The following is a 19,030-nucleotide window of genomic DNA, read 5'->3' on the forward strand; positions in this document are numbered from 1 at the left end:
TACCCGGGGCATTTCTTCCGAATTGGGGTGGCTACAATGGCAGCCACAGTTAACAGTGAGGTTCACCTCATTAAGACTATGGGCAGGTGGACTTAGGACTGTTATGCTTAGTACATCAGAATGTCTGAAGCCACCTTTGTGCAAGTCCACAAGGCTGTGTGTCGCCTGTAACTTGCGCGTAACTCGCTGGGGCACTGAGTGACTGCCTGGGCTCGCCCTTAAGGCACATATATTTTCAGTACGTATTATATGTTCAACAGTTGTTTATTATTCACGAGTACTTATATTCATCTTATATTCCTATTCACTTATATTCTGTACTTCTTTGGGGGCTCTTGGATGTTCACCAGCTACTCCATACTCAGAGCATGGAAGGATTGTGGCCCCCAAAGAGCATTACGCGAGGTACTGTCCGGTCAGCACGACCCGGGACCTGCTTATCCCTAGGGATCGTTGGGGTCAACGGACCCCAGGACCGGCATATCCCTCCCAACACTATACACTAGTCTGGGTCCCTGAGACCCCAGGACATTCATTCATCATACCCGGGTCACCAAGACCCAAGGGTGTCAACCCGGGTCACCTCGCATAGGCAACCGAGGCGGGACCCATATTATGCTTATCATTTGTATGCAATTAAAGTTCTTTTCATGTACTACATTTAATGTTGTTTGTGGCACAAAACTCAGGTGATGGCTTGATTTTCAGATAAAGTTATTTTTTATAAGTGAGTGAGATGTTTTACGGTTGTTCTTGTGACTAGCTTGAAAACTATGTATGTTTCTTTATCGTCTGAAAACCCATACTACGGGGATGTCTCACTTGAGAGAAGAGGCTATCTTGTAAATAGCTGTAATAGCTGCAGTTGTTGAGGGCAGAGTAAAGTAAATGGATGAAAAGTTTCTAGAATAACCTTACCAGAATAGAAGTATTAGTCATATGTTTCATACAATCAACAACGTTCTGATATATTCAACAGTTCAAACAGTCATACTTTTCCGCTTCCACAGGATTTGCAATGTATTTTTTGCATCCATATACAATATGTAGACAAACTGGATCCGGATATTTGCATCCAGTAAAACCCTGCTTTTTCAAAAATATTATTTAATCGTCAAGTGAAAGTGTTTGGTATTCCTTAACAGATTGCACTTTGGCTGCAGTACTTTAGAAGGTTGCTGCAAAAAGTCACAGTTGTTACCCCAGATTCAGCTTCAGGCTGCCATGACAGTGACCCAGCTGCATTATGGGTTATCAGCTGCGCTCAGCTCCAACAATCTACAGAGATTACTAACGAAATTTAAATAAGCCTAGTAACTTGATAAGAACTCATTGTAAACCACATGTCCTTGCGTGCCAAAATACCGTAGTCTACATAACAAACGACATATACAGTGGGAGCAATACTATGAGAAATTACAACACCAATCCATAAATTATATTCACAACCTTGCCTATGTTAACCTTTGTTCTAAATTGACATGACAGAATAGCAGTCCTTATCATAAACCTGGATAAACCCTAAAATTTATAATATCAAAATTGGGGGGGCATAGATTCAAATATTGTACAAGCAAATCTGAAGGACCCCCCTCCCCGCTTATTACAGACAGTTTACTATAGATAGATTTTCAGGCCTAATGATTATTGTGATTATAGTGGCTATCAATGAGTGAGTGAGTATGGTTTTATGCTGCTTTTAGCAATATTCCAGCAATATCACGACAGGGGACACCAGAAATGGGCTTTACACATTGTACCCATGTCGGGATCGAACCCGGGTCTTCGGCAAGAGGAGTGAACGCTTAACCACTAGGCTACCCGACCGCCCGGCTATTAATGAAATGCAGAATTAGAATAATCTCCCTTTCACGGATCTTTTATATCTGCAATATGTCTCAAGCAAAGAGTGTTTACCAGTACTTAAGAAAATTCAGCAATGGTATTTTATGCCACTGTCATAAATATTCCAGAATATCACGTCAGTCAGTATATAAGCAGAGCCAGGCAAATGACTATCTGACAACATATGCAAAGATCCATACACTTTAGACATGATACACATTCAACCAGGTCACACATTGTGACCATTTAATCCTCATTAGTCTTTCCTTAAACAAAAATGGGATACTGTGGACCTATTCTTCCCCTGAATTGGAGTCCCCACCGAGAGACTAGTGTGGGGTACTGAGGACCTATTCTTCCCCGGAATCAGAATCCCCACCAAGAGACTAGTGTGGGGTACTAAGGACCTATTCTTCCCCGGAATCAGAATCCCCACCAAGAGACTAGTGTGGGGTACTAAGGACCTATTCTTCCCCAGAATCAGAATCCCCACTGAGAGACTAGTGTGGGGTACTAAGGACCTATTCTGCCCCAGAATCGGAATCCCCACTGAGAGACTAGTGTGGGGTACTGAGGACCTATTCTACCCCAGAATCGGAGTCCCCACTGAGAGACTAGTGTGGGGTACTAAGGACCTATTCTGCCCCAGAATCGGAATCCCCACTGAGAGACTAGTGTGGGGTACTAAGGACCTATTCTGCCCCAGAATCGGAATCCCCACTGAGAGACTAGTGTGGGGTACTAAGGACCTATTCTGCCCCAGAATCGGAATCCCCACTGAGAGACTAGTGTGGGGTACTAAGGACCTATTCTGCCCCAGAATCGGAATCCCCACTGAGCGACTAGTGTGGGGTACTAAGGACCTATTCTGCCCCAGAATCGGAATCCCCACTGAGAGACTAGTGTGGGGTACTGAGGACCTATTCTGCCCCAGAATCGGAATCCCCACTGAGAGACTAGTGTGGGGTACTGAGGACCTATTCTACCCCAGAATCGGAATCCCCACTGAGAGACTAGTGTGGGGTACTAAGGACCTATTCTGCCCCAGAATCGGAATCCCCACTGAGAGACTAGTGTGGGGTACTGAGGACCTATTCTACCCCAGAATCGGAATCCCCACCAAGAGACTAGTGTGGGGTACTGAGGACCTATTCTACCCCAGAATCGGAATCCCCACCAAGAGACTAGTGTGGGGTACTGAGGACCTATTCTACCCCAGAATCGGAATCCCCACCGAGAGACTAGTGTGGGGTACTGAGGACCTATTCTGCCCCAGAATCGGAATCCCCACCAAGAGACTAGTGTGGGGTACTAAGGACCTATTCTGCCCCAGAATCGGAATCCCCACTGAGAGACTAGTGTGGGGTACTGAGGACCTATTCTACCCCAGAATCGGAGTCCCCACTGAGAGACTAGTGTGGGGTACTAAGGACCTATTCTGCCCCAGAATCGGAATCCCCACTGAGAGACTAGTGTGGGGTACTAAGGACCTATTCTGCCCCAGAATCGGAATCCCCACTGAGAGACTAGTGTGGGGTACTGAGGACCTATTCTACCCCAGAATCGGAATCCCCACCGAGAGACTAGTGTGGGGTACTGAGGACCTATTCTACCCCAGAATCGGAATCCCCACCGAGAGACTAGTGTGGGGTACTGAGGACCTATTCTACCCCAGAATCGGAATCCCCACCGAGAGACTAGTGTGGGGTACTGAGGACCTATTCTGCCCCAGAATCGGAATCCCCACCAAGAGACTAGTGTGGGGTACTGAGGACCTATTCTACCCCAGAATCGGAATCCCCACCAAGAGACTAGTGTGGGGTACTGAGGACCTATTCTACCCCAGAATCGGAATCCCCACCAAGAGACTAGTGTGGGGTACTGAGGACCTATTCTACCCCAGAATCGGAATCCCCACCGAGAGACTAGTGTGGGGTACTGAGGACCTATTCTGCCCCAGAATCGGAGTCCCCACTGAGAGACTAGTGTGGGATACTAAGGACCTATTCTGCCCCTGAATCGGAATCCCCAAGGGGAGAGTAGTGTGGGGTACTAAGGACCTATTCTACCCCAGAATCGGAATCCCCAAGGGGAGACTAGTGTGGGGTACTAAGGACCTATTCTACCTCAGAATCGGAATCCCCACTGAGAGACTAGTGTGGGGTACTAAGGACCTATTCTGCCCCAGAATCGGAATCCCCACCGAGAGACTAGTGTGGGGTACTAAGGACCTATTCTGCCCCAGAATCGGAGTCCCCACTGAGAGACTAGTGTGGGGTACTAAGGACCTATTCTGCCCCAGAATCGGAATCCCCACCGAGAGACTAGTGTGGGGTACTAAGGACCTATTCTGCCCCAGAATCGGAATCCCCACCGAGAGACTAGTATGGGGTACTAAGGACCTATTCTGCCCTGCAGTCTGGGAACAATATCGCTGTGTTTCTGGTTCAAATACAACAGAACATAAAATATGTTAAATATGGTAAGCGCTGTTTGTGTGGTTACCACAATGTATTGCAACATATTGATAAATTGTTTGTGCATTCACGTGTTCAAGACAAGGCTCCCAACGAGATTAGTGTTATCTACTTCAGGTATGCAACGTACAAGGATGGGATCTCATTGTCTATCATGGTCGACCTATCAGTGTGTTTGTATAGTGGTGGTTTATGACAAATTAAATCAAATATCAAACAGTTATCAGGTGGTAATAGAAGATAATATTCTTGGTGCATTACCATTAAAACAACAAGACAAAAAGTGAGTTGGGCTCACTAATACCCATGACTCTGACACAAACATATTTAAAAAAAACGGGAAAAACTTCAGAAAAAATACATATCAAATTAAAATAGGCAATGCACCTCTTATGTTAGTATGGTAAGTGTTCCCTAAATTGGAAAAGAATCCATGCAGTAGTTTTCTAGTTATAGGTCGCACAAATATTTTGGAACAAAAATTCTAAGCAAACATTTTTAAAATAGCTGTATGTTTTCAGAAAACCCAAATATTGAAAACAAACTTTGCATTGCACCCCTCCTACTGGCATAGAAACTGTATCCCTAATTGGAAAAGAATCCATAAAGTTGTTTTCAAGCAATAGGTCGCACAAAAGTTGAAGTAAACAAAAATATTCAAAGTTCACAACATGAAAAACATTATCTCTTTTCCGAAAATACACATAACAAAATCAAACTTTGCACTTTACCTCATCTATTAGAATGGAAACTGTTCCCTTAATTTGAACAGAATCCATGCAGTATAATCATGCTATACATAAAATCGAGTCTGGACCAGACAATCCATTGACTGACATCATGAGCATTGATACACATCAACCAAGTCAGCAAATCTGACCACCCGACCCTTTTAGTCACCTCAAACGACAAACATAGTCACCTCTTAAGACAAGACCTATTCTACGCCAGATTTCCACGGGTTGAGAATCATGAGCACAATTTAGAGCCATGCTAGTGTTCCAACTTATGGTCATCAAATTGATAACAAAAACAAAATCATTCTGTTGATGAAACACATTATTAGGAAAAAATACCAATTTCTGTTCCAGCCTTGATGATGTTCTGAATCTGGAATTCCATGATTATCAGATCCTGGCAACAAAAGGACACAACTCTTCACAGTACCCTGCATTCTAACATGTGCCCTCATTATATTTTATAAACACACAAAAACACATGTATCAGCAATGCCAGTTTCTTTATGCTGATTCAGATGCAGGGTAGAATAAGTCTTCAGCAACCCATGTCTGTCATAAAAGGCGACGATGCTTGTCGTAAGAGGCGACTAACGGGATTGGGTGGTCAGGCTCGCTGACTTGGTTGATGCATGTCATTGTATCCCAATTGCGTGAATCGATGCTCATGATGTCAATCACTGGACTGTCTGGTCCAGACTCGATTCTTTACAGACCGCCGTCATATAGCTGGAATATTGCTGAGGGTGGCTTTAAACAACAAACTTAATGCCGATTCATATGATGCCAGATATATATTGTGTACTTACGATTGATAAGTCCGAAGAGATTGAAAGATCTGCTCCCTTTCATTCTCATTAAGAATAAGTTCCTTCACCTGCAAAGATCATGAGATAAATTCAAACATTTTCACAGTTCAGTGTATTTGATTGGTTAACAAAGCAATTATTTTTGCGTTTATGCCTCCATACACCCAATATGAAACTATGGAAGGACTACTGTTTCCTGATTGGCTGATAATAGAATTGGTGGGGCTTTTGTTGCTTTATTGCGCTAAAGGAAGCCACTGATTTCACATTGTTGTCTTCAGGTTCCTGTGGGGGCAGTGGGGTAACCTGGTGGTTCAAGCGTTGCTCTTCTCGCCTAAGGCCCTGGTTCAAATGCCAACATGATTACGTGTGAAGCTCATTTCTAGTGTCCCCTGCCATGATATTGCTGGAATATTGCTAAAAGTAGTGTAAAATCATACTCACTCATTTTTGTGCGTGTTATGAATGAAAAAGCAGACTGAAGTTTTATTGCTGACATATTAATTCATAAGAATTGACTTCAAAATGTTTTTACGTTTATGGAAAAAAAGGGGTAAAAATCAAGGTGCACATATATTGCTTGAATCTGCTGTGAGTGAGTGAATGAGTCAGCTTAATGGGGGAGGAAAGCCCGAAGTGATGCAGGTCTCAGACGTTTACCATTTCGGTGAAACCCACTAGCACGGTTATGGTGCTAAAACCTAGAAACTTAATATGAGCGAATCGGGATTCGAACCCACAATCACAGGTATCGCGGCGCCTTAAGCGACTGGGCCACCAGTGACCCTGAATCTGCTGTAAACAAAGAGACAAGGTACTGTTCTATGAGGATTGCACAACAATTTTTACATTTACACATCCATAAATACACAAAATGATGAAGTCAATTCTTAACAACACAACAAATAGGAATATACTTAATCTTAAAGCAGGCTGTAAAACTACATCATAACTTGGTACTAAACATGATAAACAAATATTTTTTCGTCAAGCTTAAAATAAATCTTTCAATACATCACGATACTGGCTGAAGCACATGACAAGTGTATAAATCATTTGCAGAGTGAAATAAACCTGCGTGAACTTGTAGAAAAGGCGGGCAAACTACTAAACTGTCTTTATAACTTATCCTTATGTTATGTCACATTCTGAATACCCAAAACCCACATTTGTAAGTTGCAAAGGTGACTTATCTGCATTGTTTCACATTTCACATGACGAGACTATTTGCTCACAAACCAGGGGGCAATATCAAAATTGCATTTTCATTTATCAAAAAGTCTTCAGCAGGTAATTGGCAATCATCACACCACTAAACTTGTAATGAAACGGTTTACCGTTCAATGTCACACTGTCAAAACAGTTAAGCATCAACTTTACAAAGGCTATTTAATAGGTACTTTATTTTTAAAATGACATCCTGCCTTTTGACACCTTCCCTTGGTGTCATGCCCATTGTTTGAAAAACCAACAAGGAACTGGAATTTGATCCACAATCTGTTTAAAGAAAGGGTGAACTGCCACAAAATCTGTGTGTTCATTTTGGACAACAAACTAAAGATATCCAAACACTAGACACACACAGGGAAGTACAACAATAGTAAGAGACAGTGTATTTCATGGGGAAAATTATCAGTAAAATAAGAAAACTTCATGATACAACTGAAAATATTTACATATTATCATGATTATGTTAAAATTGTTTTTTTGTTTTTTCCTAATCATATATGAAAAGATTTCTTATATTTAGCCAGGGCCTTTTTTCACAACGTGATCTTAATGCATGATTAATTCAGTGTCGCCATGGTTACAAAATTAAAGACAGGAAATGTTGGAAAGTAGGGTTATGACGGGTAACTTGGATACTCGGGTCAGGGGGGTACTGAGTAGCACCCAGGTACCCACAGAACTACCCGGACCCTTTGTTAGTCACGTGACATATTGTTTAAAATCGAAAATTATCTAGAACTCCATGAATACACAACAGGTCACGAATGTTCACATTTCTTTCAGACTATTCACGCATACCTTGTAACTTACATATATTTTTAATTAAGATAAAGCTTTAGTCAACTTCAGTTATGCAAGACCAGATCGTTTTATAGTGTACCTAAATACTTTTTGCCAGGATTCTGGTCAAGCAATTCCCTATCGGACATTTTGTACCCATCTCTTGAGACCTACAGTGAGTACCCGGGCAGGGTCTGGTAATTAGGGGTCAGGTACCCGGGTAGTTAATTTTGACTCGTCCCAGCTCTATTGGAAAGTTGTTCTGGCAAAGAATTATATAAGTGATATTCAAGAGGTCTTATAATAAAAGGATACATATTCAGTTTGAACAATTACAAGATTCAATACTGGCTGTCTGAAAAAAACTTACAAACAAGTTTCTATTTATTTTTAATACCCACATATTTTGAACATTTATGTTTCGGCTGTAATCAGTAGGATATAATCACACTATGAAAACTAACCTATGTTACAATTGCTTCAGGAGAAGTGAATAATAATTTGTTATAAGCAGATGTATAATTAGAGGCTATGTATGAACATATAACATTATATATTATACCATTTATGTCCGCAGATAAGCCAAATTTGAGGACCAGAAAAAAGATTCTATTGAAAGGGGTCAGCTTATCCACGGGTACATGGTTCAGAAGTAAAAAATGTGTTTTCTGATCTGCAAGTATTAATGATTTACTTGTTTGTTTGTTGTTTAATGCCACACTCAGCAGTATTCCAGCTATATGACAGTGGTCTGTAAACAATTGAGTCTGGAACATCCAATCCAGTGATTGATATCATGAGCATCAATCTATGCAATTGGGATAAGATGACATGCATCAACCAATACACATTTCTGTATTGAGCGATCTAAGTGACTGAATATATTATAGACTATATGATAAGCATGAGGTGAGATTGAATAGTGTTATTAATATTCATGAGATGAAATGTATTTACTTAATCTTAAAAAAAGGAATTGCTTTATATTTCAATTTATCTTGTTACATACCTTACATACTGATACAACTCATTGTTATTCTACTACAAAGACAAATAATTAAGTTTTGAAATTATGTCAAATAAAATATCAATATATGTAAAATATCTGTAGAATTAGGAAAAGAAAAAGAAAAAGTCAATTAAGGACTACAATTATGCTTAATTATGAATGTTTTAACTTCAGTCAATTTATTTGTTGAATGTAAAAGGTCTTACCTTCCGCACAAACGGCCTATACATTATCAACTCCCAGTAACTTCCCAGAAAGTGACAAGTTTTTGTGCCATATCAGACATACATACCAGTGGCTATGATAATTACATGGACTTTACCACAACAGGTGTGTAGCCCGCATGTCACACTCGTATCTCATGGACTGTCTGGTACTTCCAGTATCAATATCAGCAAATGCAGTACTATTACATTTAATACTGTAAACAAATATCTTACACACCTTATCATATCTTCGATAAATATTACTACAAACACTTGGATTAATATTTAAACATATCATCTGTACATATCATCATGTAACATGTCTTTAAAAAATTGCTTTTCTGTGTTGACAATTCTTTGCCAATCATGATCAAAAATTGATCATGTTACATACATAATATGCTAAGATATGTTGTAATTGATAGCATTTTTAAAAGAACCAAAAAATGTTAAATAAAGAAGATATTATCTGTTGGTTCCTTACAAAAATACCAGAAAAATGATTAATTATGTTAATCAGTATTTTGTGGACTTGGCTAGATTAGTTCCCTTAAATGTTATGTAATTTTAAAGTTCTATTTGAATTTCATTCTGTATATAACTCAATAATCATAATAAAACATGAATAAACATAATAGTCAGGTCCCGTTAATCTGACATTATTGGTTGCATATGATTATGTCGGACTAACGAGTATGTCGGATAAACGAAAATAAGTAGTATCAACGTTCGCGATCGAAAATCGGACAACTACACGATATATAACAATACAAACACTTCATTACTAATAAAAAAATAAAAATGAAATATTCATATTATGTTACATTGTTGGCGGAATATGTTTTCTAATCATGCAACCTCTAAAGCTCAACACAAAACAACTGTTACGGACTGTATGACTTATTCAAAATACTTTAAAAAGCATAGTCCGGAATGGAAGTCGCGAGTAGTTATGCAGAAGCCACAGAAAAAATATTTCTCCAACAAACGTCCCAGCCCCTATCCCACAGAATAAAAATGGCAGAGGACTATCCATTATTAGATGGACAAAGTAGCAGCTGTGTGTGGTCAAATCTATTCTTGATTAGTCCACATGAAAAAAAATTGTATTTATGATAAGGAAGCAATTTCTTTTGAGGCCTAATGCTTATTTATTCATCATAATCTTGCGGAAAATTTACTTTTGTCATTTTCTCTAAAACAAACACTACACAGATATTTATATCACATGCAATGAAATTGTATTATGACAACTTTATTTGTAGAGAATGAAGGTTTCTTTTCAGAAATAACTTTTACTGTTGACACCCTTTGTAACTATCTCTCAACACCCTAACTTTCCATTGTGTGAAGGGACACTAAAAATATTCTTTTTTTACCCTGAATGTGGTATTTTCAAAAGCAGGATGTGTCAACCATGTTCAGACTATTCAACAGGGATGTAGTTTGTACCAACAACAAAAGTCTTTACAGTATGAACCTGGTAACAATAGTAGAAGTACGCTGGTATTGTTGCAACAAACAGGTCTCCACACGGGCAAGGTAAGGTGAAAGGGGGTTTAACGGCGTGTTCATGATTATTGCACTTATATAGCGATGTGTGTGTGTGTGTGTGCATGCATGACGTGTGTGTGTGTGTGTGTGCGTGCGTGCGTGCGTGCGTGTGTGCATGTGTGATATGTACTAGTCTAGATTAATGTCGGTTTCACAGTGGTAGCCCACTGAGATACCATGCCACAGTTTAACAAGGATACCCCACTCAGACACAATATACCGACTCTGAGCCGACCAGTCCTTGTTTTTGCCTTAATGCCGAGCACCGTCTCTCACCGTACATGGCCAGGGCATCAAACAACAATATCATTCACCTCAAATCAACCATCAACGATTTCTAACATCGTAAAATATTCTGAACAATAACACAAAGACCACATGATACTTTAATATGATATATAGTACTTATATGTATGCATTTGAGATTAATGATAAATACAAATTTAGTAGTATGTATTAAGAAAATATAAAAAAATAAATACATTGAAGAAGACAGGATGTTGACATGAGGAAACCGTCACAAACCTACCTTTTCTGTGAAAAACGCATTTCCTGTTAATGATACCATTGTACTTGAAATAACACTGGGATAAATTCTTTCAAGAAAACTGTAGGCCTGCACTTTGTAGCACAAAAATAACAGCAATAAATGTGCTATCTTTTATCGAGTGAGACTTTGACAACTGCACTCATATCTTGATTTAAGGAAGGCCCAACTGAAGTGAGGTTTGGCTGCTATACACTGTTTCAAATTAAGCTGTTTACACACAGAGGACACAGACATGACATCATCCTCCACTCCCAGCTTTCACAGGCTTCAATTACCTACTTTACTGTGTGTTTATTGGGCTCCCCTTTGAATGGAGAAACCAGAGTTACAGTTAAAGTCAGTTATGGCTAATTTGATACTGTAAGCCAATACCTTGTCACTACCTATGATCAGTTTGTGAAATAATTGTTCCAGAGCACTAGCCCAGGCTGCCTGGATATGTTTTTACGAGCCGTTCTTAGATTTTAGTAGCCAGGTATTTTCACACTTCCATATACATGTACTGTCATGGGCATTAAATATGTACATATACATGTATCATGATATAACATTTATACTAAGTTTTCCTATAATAATTAGATCCACATCATAGACATAGATGTAGACATAACTCTTGTCTTACTGAATAGTATGTCTAGGAGATGTGCTCCCATTACCTTAGGCTAGCATCTATCTAAAAGGCTATAACTGAAACTACTGATATTTTATATATGCATTTTACCTGATGATAAGTATTACTTGCTAAACTATAATTATATGAAATGATGTATACATATTACACCATGATAACTCATAAAAGCACTTGATGTGGATCTAATTATTATAGGAAAACTTAGTATAAATGTTATATCATGATACATATATGAAATGATGCCTATATAAAACAAAAATGTTAGAAAACCTTTAATGTTTAAGTGGTTTAGAACATTGCAATGATATCATATTTTGATATTTTATATCATGAGCATTAAATATGTACATAAGTTTTGTAATGATGCTTATACACAAAAAAAACCTTGTGTACATATTTAATACCCATGATAGTACAAGAAGAAATCTGGTAGCAGAGAGAGAAACATTATTCAGGTTTCATCTAGGTCAGAATGCATGTCATTGTATCCCTATAGCGTACATCGATGTTAACGTCAATCAATTAGTTGCATGGTACAGACTCGATTATTGACAGACTAACGTCACATAGCTGGAATATTGCTGAGTGCGGTGTTAAACAAACAATAAACAATCTATATATTTCAGCTCCTACAACAAACACCTGTGAAGATCCGGGGTAGAACAGGTCTTCAGCAACCCATGCTTGCCTAACAGGTGACTATGCTTGCTGTAAGAGATGACTAACGGGATCAGGTGGTCAGGCTCACTAACTTGGTTGATACATGTCATTGTATCCCAGTTGGGTGGATCGATGCTCATGATGTCAATCACTGGATTGTCTGGTCCAGTCTCGATTATTGGCTGGAATATTGCTGAATGCGGCGTTAAACAACAAACAAACAAACAAAACAAGATCCTACAACAAGCATCGACTAATGTTTTCTTGTTTTACTTCCAAATGCCATGCAGATGACACATACGCAAATAGACACTATGTCATGATAATCTGGGGGTATTTGGACCTTCCTGAAGTTTCAAACCAACACTGTTGATAACAAATATAAGTGAGGTGAGGTGAGGTGAAATTGGGTTTAACGTCGAGTCCAAGATTATTGCACTTATATAGCGACGTGCATGCACGTGTATGTGTGGCTGCTTGTACTAGTCCGGACTGATGCCGATTTATAGTGGTAGCACACTGAGATACCATGCCGCAGTTTAACATGAATACCGCACTCAGACACAGTATACTGACTCCGAGCCGACCTGTCCTTGTTTTAGCCCCTTAATGCCGAGCGCCAGACAGGGTAACAACAAGTACAATCTTTTAACGTCTTTTTGTATGACGCGACCCGGGGATCGAACCCCGGACCTTCCTCTCTTCGGGCGGACGCTCTACCACAAGACCACGGGGGCGGTCAACAAATATAAGTCAACATGGTACTTCACATTGACATGTCCATTATCATCACCATAAACGCAGCAAGCAGTAACTGGATATGAACATCAATAGCAAAAAACAAAACAAAAAAAACATTTTCCTTCATCAACTAAAAAAGGTGTACTTCACATCTGTTCTATTTACATAGAGTTTAACATGTCCCAAGCAGAGTTACATAATAGACTCAACTAAAAAAAGTCAGGGATAATGAATATTTTTTTATATATTTGTTTGTAGTGAAGGCTGAGCACACAATTTCAAAAGGAGTTTGAAACACATATTTCATTATCCCTATCTTTTTTTTTTCTGTACCCCTTTTCTGTATATATTAACACCTTAGCTTAAACACATGTATTACCATGACAACATGAGTATGAAATCATATATTCATGTTATTTATTGGCTTATGTTCGTGCAGAAGTTGTTGATGCTCGCACTAGATAGATGATTTACTGCCATGTCTCCCTGTACACAAGATCGGTGTAGATGTACACAATCTGTGGTCGTCCGGGAAGTCTCAATCTGATACAGACTATACTCAACTAACCAGCTGTTAGCCTGTTGATAATGTTTAATCAATAGCCCCCTAGATTGCACGCCGCCCTTCGTCTACAGAGCCACCAGTGCTACAGTTTGTGCTGCGGATAGTTTATCAGTGATGTTTTTACCTGTGTAACGACTAGATGATGCCACAATGCTAGCTATTGTGTCGTGATACTACTGTGTGTTTGGCAAGGGCTACTGGAGTCGATGAAACAATGATGACAACTTTACATCATGCACAACATCAGGACCATCTATAAACTTCTCTGGAGTAGGATGTGCCGCTCAATTTCGGACATATATCTTGTGACATGGCTTCAAAATGTGTTATGTGTCTTCTGTGAAATGGCTTTGGAAAGTGTGATATACGTATCTTGTCCGACATGGAAATGATTGTGTGATTGTGTTGCCAACTATCTGACACGGCAGCTAAACATGTGATGCAGCTTCAGAAAGATTGGTTCTCTTTTTTAATATTTCATGCTGTTTATAAAGTATTTGATGCTTCTTCTGAATATATTATGCTTTTCCTAAATATGTGATGATTCCTCTACATATGTGATGCTTCTTCTAAATCTTTGATAATGCTTCTAAATCTGTGACTCTTCTCCCAAATAAGTGATGCTTCCTTTAAATCTGTGACTTTTCTAAATCTGTAATGTTTCATCTAAATCTGTGACTCTTCCCCCAAATCAGTGATGCTTCCTCTCAATCTGTGACTCTTCTCCTAAATCTGTAATGTTTCCTTTAAATCTGACTCTTCTACCAAATTAGTGATGCTTCCTTTAAATCTGTGACTCTTCTCCTAAATCTGTAATGCTTCATCTAATTCTGTGACTCTTCTCCTAAATCTGTAATGCTTCCTCTAAATCTGTGACTCTTCTCCTAAATCTGTAATGCTTCCTCTAAATATGTGACTCTTCTCCTAAATCTATAATGCTTCCTCTAAATCTGTTATGCTGCTTCTTTGTATGTGATGCTGCTACTAAATTGCTGATGCTTCCTCTAAATCTCTGAAGCTTTTCTTAAATCTGTGATGCTTCTCTTAAGTCTGTGATGTTGCTGCTAAATCTGTGATGCATGCCTTAAGTGATGCATGCTTCCATAAATGCGTGCTTATGTGTATAAATATCCAATGTTGGCTACAAAATGTGTCACACTTCTTCTACACATGTGATGCCACACTGCTGCTTGTAAATCAGCAAAACCTGTTCTTCTAAGAATGCTTACTACTTTCAAACAAGGACGATTCTGCTATATTGGCAACACTGGTTCTGACAGTGCTTTAATACCTTCTTAATGTGTGACTACAGAATATTGCATGAATCATGTGAAACATCAAACAACATTACTGTGAACATGACGAATACTAATAACTTTCAAATCATAAATAATTCACCTTTTCTCACAAAATTCCAGTGTCAATTACTTATTAAATAATCTGTAAAATGTTCTGTTCTAGTTGCACATGGGACAATTATCACAATTACAAAATTAGGATCTCCAAATTTGTAATCATTCAAACAAAGTAAGGTTAATCTTATCAGATAAACATATTTGTAATTATTAATCAGATGCCATATTGATAGAACACTTTTGAAGTTTCATACAGATATGGAACACTCAAATTCAAAGTCTTTTCAAGGCTTTCAATTGTCATTTTCAAGGCTTTTTTTAGCTGGGTTATTTGCCTTAATGTGTCAATATTTGTTCATAATTCAAAACACTATATATTAGTTGCAATATTTAAGAAACGGCATGATATATTTTCACAACAAACAAATACAATAAATTCAGTCATAAATTGTAATACTTTCATAAACAAGTTTATTTCATTTTATACAAATTCAAGGCTTTTCTAGCTATTTTGGTGATTTTCAGGTCTTTTTAAGGTTGACACTAAAAATCAAGGCTTTTCAAGCATGTCAAGAGGGACCTTAAAACTCAAAGCCTTTTCAAACCTGTAAAAACCTTGCTTTTAGAATTCATTCAACATCTTAAGAGAAAGTATGGATGTCATTAGCAATGGTTGATCAGAGTGTTAATACAGTTTACCAGGGAGAGAGAAGTCTTCCAGCCCCTAGAGAATAAATGAAATAATGAATCCACGTCAAGTCTAGAATGATTTGGCAAGTCCAGATTGCGGCAATGCCTTAGCTCTATCTGAAATTATGCATTGTTCTGGGCTCCATTTGGATTTACTTATTATTTTATTTTGTAGATATATTATTAAACAAGATAATTTTATTTCTTCAATGATAGTTTAGAGGGAGAACAGAAAACAAGGCTAGTATGGATGGCTACTATGCGGTGGTTAACTTGCTCAGTGATAAACATGACAAACAGGGAAACTTGATAACAACTATCTGTACTGTGTTGTATATCCTCAAATTCAATGGTCATATTCTCAACAGGTTACAATTCCAATCAATACCTGTGTTCAGTAATATTTGACACAAGTTCAGACCAGTGCATTCTGTAAAAGAAAATAGAGCTATCCATTTTGTAGATCCATTGGCTCATCTTTATAAGTGACAAGTGCACTTACAAAGTCTACACATTTTCATATATATCCCCAAAATCTATTGCATTAACTTGCACTGAACTTAGCCTTATTATTAATCAATTGCAAATTTTGACGATATATGTTCACATATACCTGGAAAATTAATACAAAGAAAAAAGAAAAGAAATGAAAGGTACCATATCAGATGAATCAAATTTACAACCAAAAAAATAAAATATAAATAGAAAAATAAATCTATCCTTTACTCTATATTTACAAAAATAAGTCTTCCATGCAAAACTTTCATTTATATGCAAACTAAATACATGCTAAGGCCCCTGTTGGGATTCCAAGGTAGCTTCGTTCTCCAGCAACCTATGCTGGTTGTGAGAGGAGACCATATGGATTACCTGGTCAGGCTTGCTGACATGGTAGATGCATGTCATCGTACCCTGACAGCATGGATCATTGCTCACAATATCAATCATTGATTGTCTGGTCCAGACTTGATTATTTACAGACCATTGTCATATAGCTGGGATATATACAACAAACATAAAAACAAATACAACATGGTAAAGGTTTGATTACTTCCTTTGCTATATGTTACTGTTCATGTTATAAGCAGACAATTTTGCTTCAGCAGTATTGAAAGATAATGCGAGTGTGTGCTGTAGTCTTATTGTCTGAAAAATGTTGTTTAAGGGGATTGGATCCAGGAAATCTTTTAAACTTTTCACTGAGTATGAATACTCTTTTATAGGAAACTTCTTCTTTTTTCAATCCCAAAATTGAACAAAAAAAGTCATTTGGGTTCTTTTTTATATCATTACATAACTAATATTAATATGAGAAAAATCAGAAAATATTATTGTTTCCCTGAATATTAAGCTTTTTACACCACAACAAAAGTGTTCTTTTTGCTGATTCAATAGTCTTGTAGAACAAAGTATATTTGTTTGTTTGTTTGTTGTTTAATGCTGCACTCAACAATATTCCAGCTATATCACGGTGGTCTGTAAATAATCGAGTCTAGACCAGACAATCCAGTGATTGACATAATGAGCATCGATCCACGCAAATGAGATACAATTACATGCATCAAACAAGTCAGCATGCCTGGCCACCCGATCCCGTAAGTCGCATCTTACAACAAGCATAGTCGCCTTTTAGGACAAGCATAGTCCCTTTAATGTTATGGTGAAAAAAACAATAAGAAATGCTAATGCTAATGACAAGATATTGAAATATATATCACAATACATATGTATTGCAATATATTGATATACAAAATACTAGACATTACACAGCTCTCATTGATATTCTACTACTTGTTGGAGCACTGAAACAAGCTATATGTAAATATTGGATCAATATCCAAGGTGAATGAAACTGGGTAACAAAAGTTGTTCTACCAGTTCTGTGCTATTTATGGTTAACCCCAGAGGTGTTTGCACGACCATAATCATCTTAACACTGACCTTAATCTGTTGTGGAACACACAGACGTAGCCTTATACAAACCATATAGCATTGGCATCAAGTATATTAGATATTGTATTGATATTTCACACGAAAAGGACCATAAAATATGAAACGAGACTGACTTAACTAAATTATCAGATTAAGACTGAATTATCACGATTATATTTTATAAGCCCATATGTGTAAATATATCAATCATATGGCAATTTTCACCGAGCTCAGGGTGTGATACTGTTGTGTTGACACTTCAGACATTTATTAAAGCAGTTTTAGAATATCTGTATATTTAAAAGACTATGGCTTTATGTTATTTGGCATCAGTAACTACTAAAAAAACATGAAATAATTGTGACTATTCTGACCTAAATTAAGGTATTATTATTATGTTTACACAAAGGCGTAGATCTAACATTTATGCAGCTTAGTTCCATGAATAAATACTGGCAACTGAGTACATCTAAACATGCCTCACATAACAAATTCGGGGTCGTTACAAATAGACATTTTTTTAATTATTCGAGCACCTGTCAAATGGGGTTAGGTTTGGACACACCCAAGAAGTGTAAGACACGCCATTTCTCACGCAGCTTTTAGTGTTAGCACAATACCACAATATTCAAATAAGCAACCTTTAATATACAGGTTTAAATAAACATGTGTTACCCACCTGTTCGTGAAAATAACGTGCAAACTTTCTCTCCATCATCAAGACTGTTGTCGGTCGGCTTCCGCTTCCAAGAACGCATCAAGGGAAGTAACTCTTTCGTCTTAACACATCAAGGGGGTAAATTCAAAATGTTAAAATCTTCGGGGTAGTTAATATACCTTGACAGAAAAAATGCTCTTTGTTGCTCAAATTGTTGCTCAAATTGCAACACAATAAAATATATATAAATAAAATATTGCTTGCCAATACATATCAAGTGGAGCCAAATTTTATACAACATCACGATATTTAGACATTTCAATCTTAGGGAATACATATGTCTTTTAAAAAGCAAAGGTGTCAACCAACAAATTGTTGGTCTATGAAAGCGATTCTTCTTTATGTCTCCGGTCAGGTCCACGTGCCTCGGTTGATTGGGTTACACCATAATCAGTCGAATTCCTGGAATGAAATTGATCTGATCGGTCGAAAAACGCTTTAGTGCATTCCATCCCAATTTTGTCGAATCTGCGCAGGTAGCCAGGCATGGAAGCCTCTTGGGATCTACTTATGATTTATAAGGGGTGTAAGACAATAATGA

The 19,030-nt window shown here is 38.0% G+C and overlaps 1 protein-coding gene across 3 annotated transcripts in view; it reads right to left on the minus strand.

The window, feature by feature from the left end:
* LOC124141042 (harmonin-like) overlaps positions 1 to 18,525 on the minus strand; it is a 51,618-nt gene extending 33,093 nt beyond the window's left edge. Inside the window, exons 1-2 of one of the 3 annotated variants that reach the window (XM_046508910.2) lie at positions 18,451 to 18,525; positions 5,869 to 5,936 (exon numbers count right to left, since the gene is read on the minus strand). In XM_046508910.2, the coding sequence (XP_046364866.1) occupies positions 5,869 to 5,936; positions 18,451 to 18,489 (107 nt within the window). In that variant the 5' untranslated portion in view covers positions 18,490 to 18,525. Of the gene's footprint in view, positions 1 to 5,868; positions 5,937 to 9,093; positions 9,155 to 11,176; positions 11,365 to 18,450 lie in introns of those variants that run through there. The other 2 variants (XM_046508911.2, XM_046508912.2) reach the window with 2 other exon arrangements.
* Positions 18,526 to 19,030: the final 505 nt, after the last annotated feature.

The sequence above is a fragment of the Haliotis rufescens genome, unplaced genomic scaffold (assembly GCF_023055435.1).
Source record: "Haliotis rufescens isolate VD_foot unplaced genomic scaffold, xgHalRufe1.0.p SCAF_6, whole genome shotgun sequence".
Lineage (NCBI taxonomy): Eukaryota > Metazoa > Mollusca > Gastropoda > Lepetellida > Haliotidae > Haliotis > Haliotis rufescens.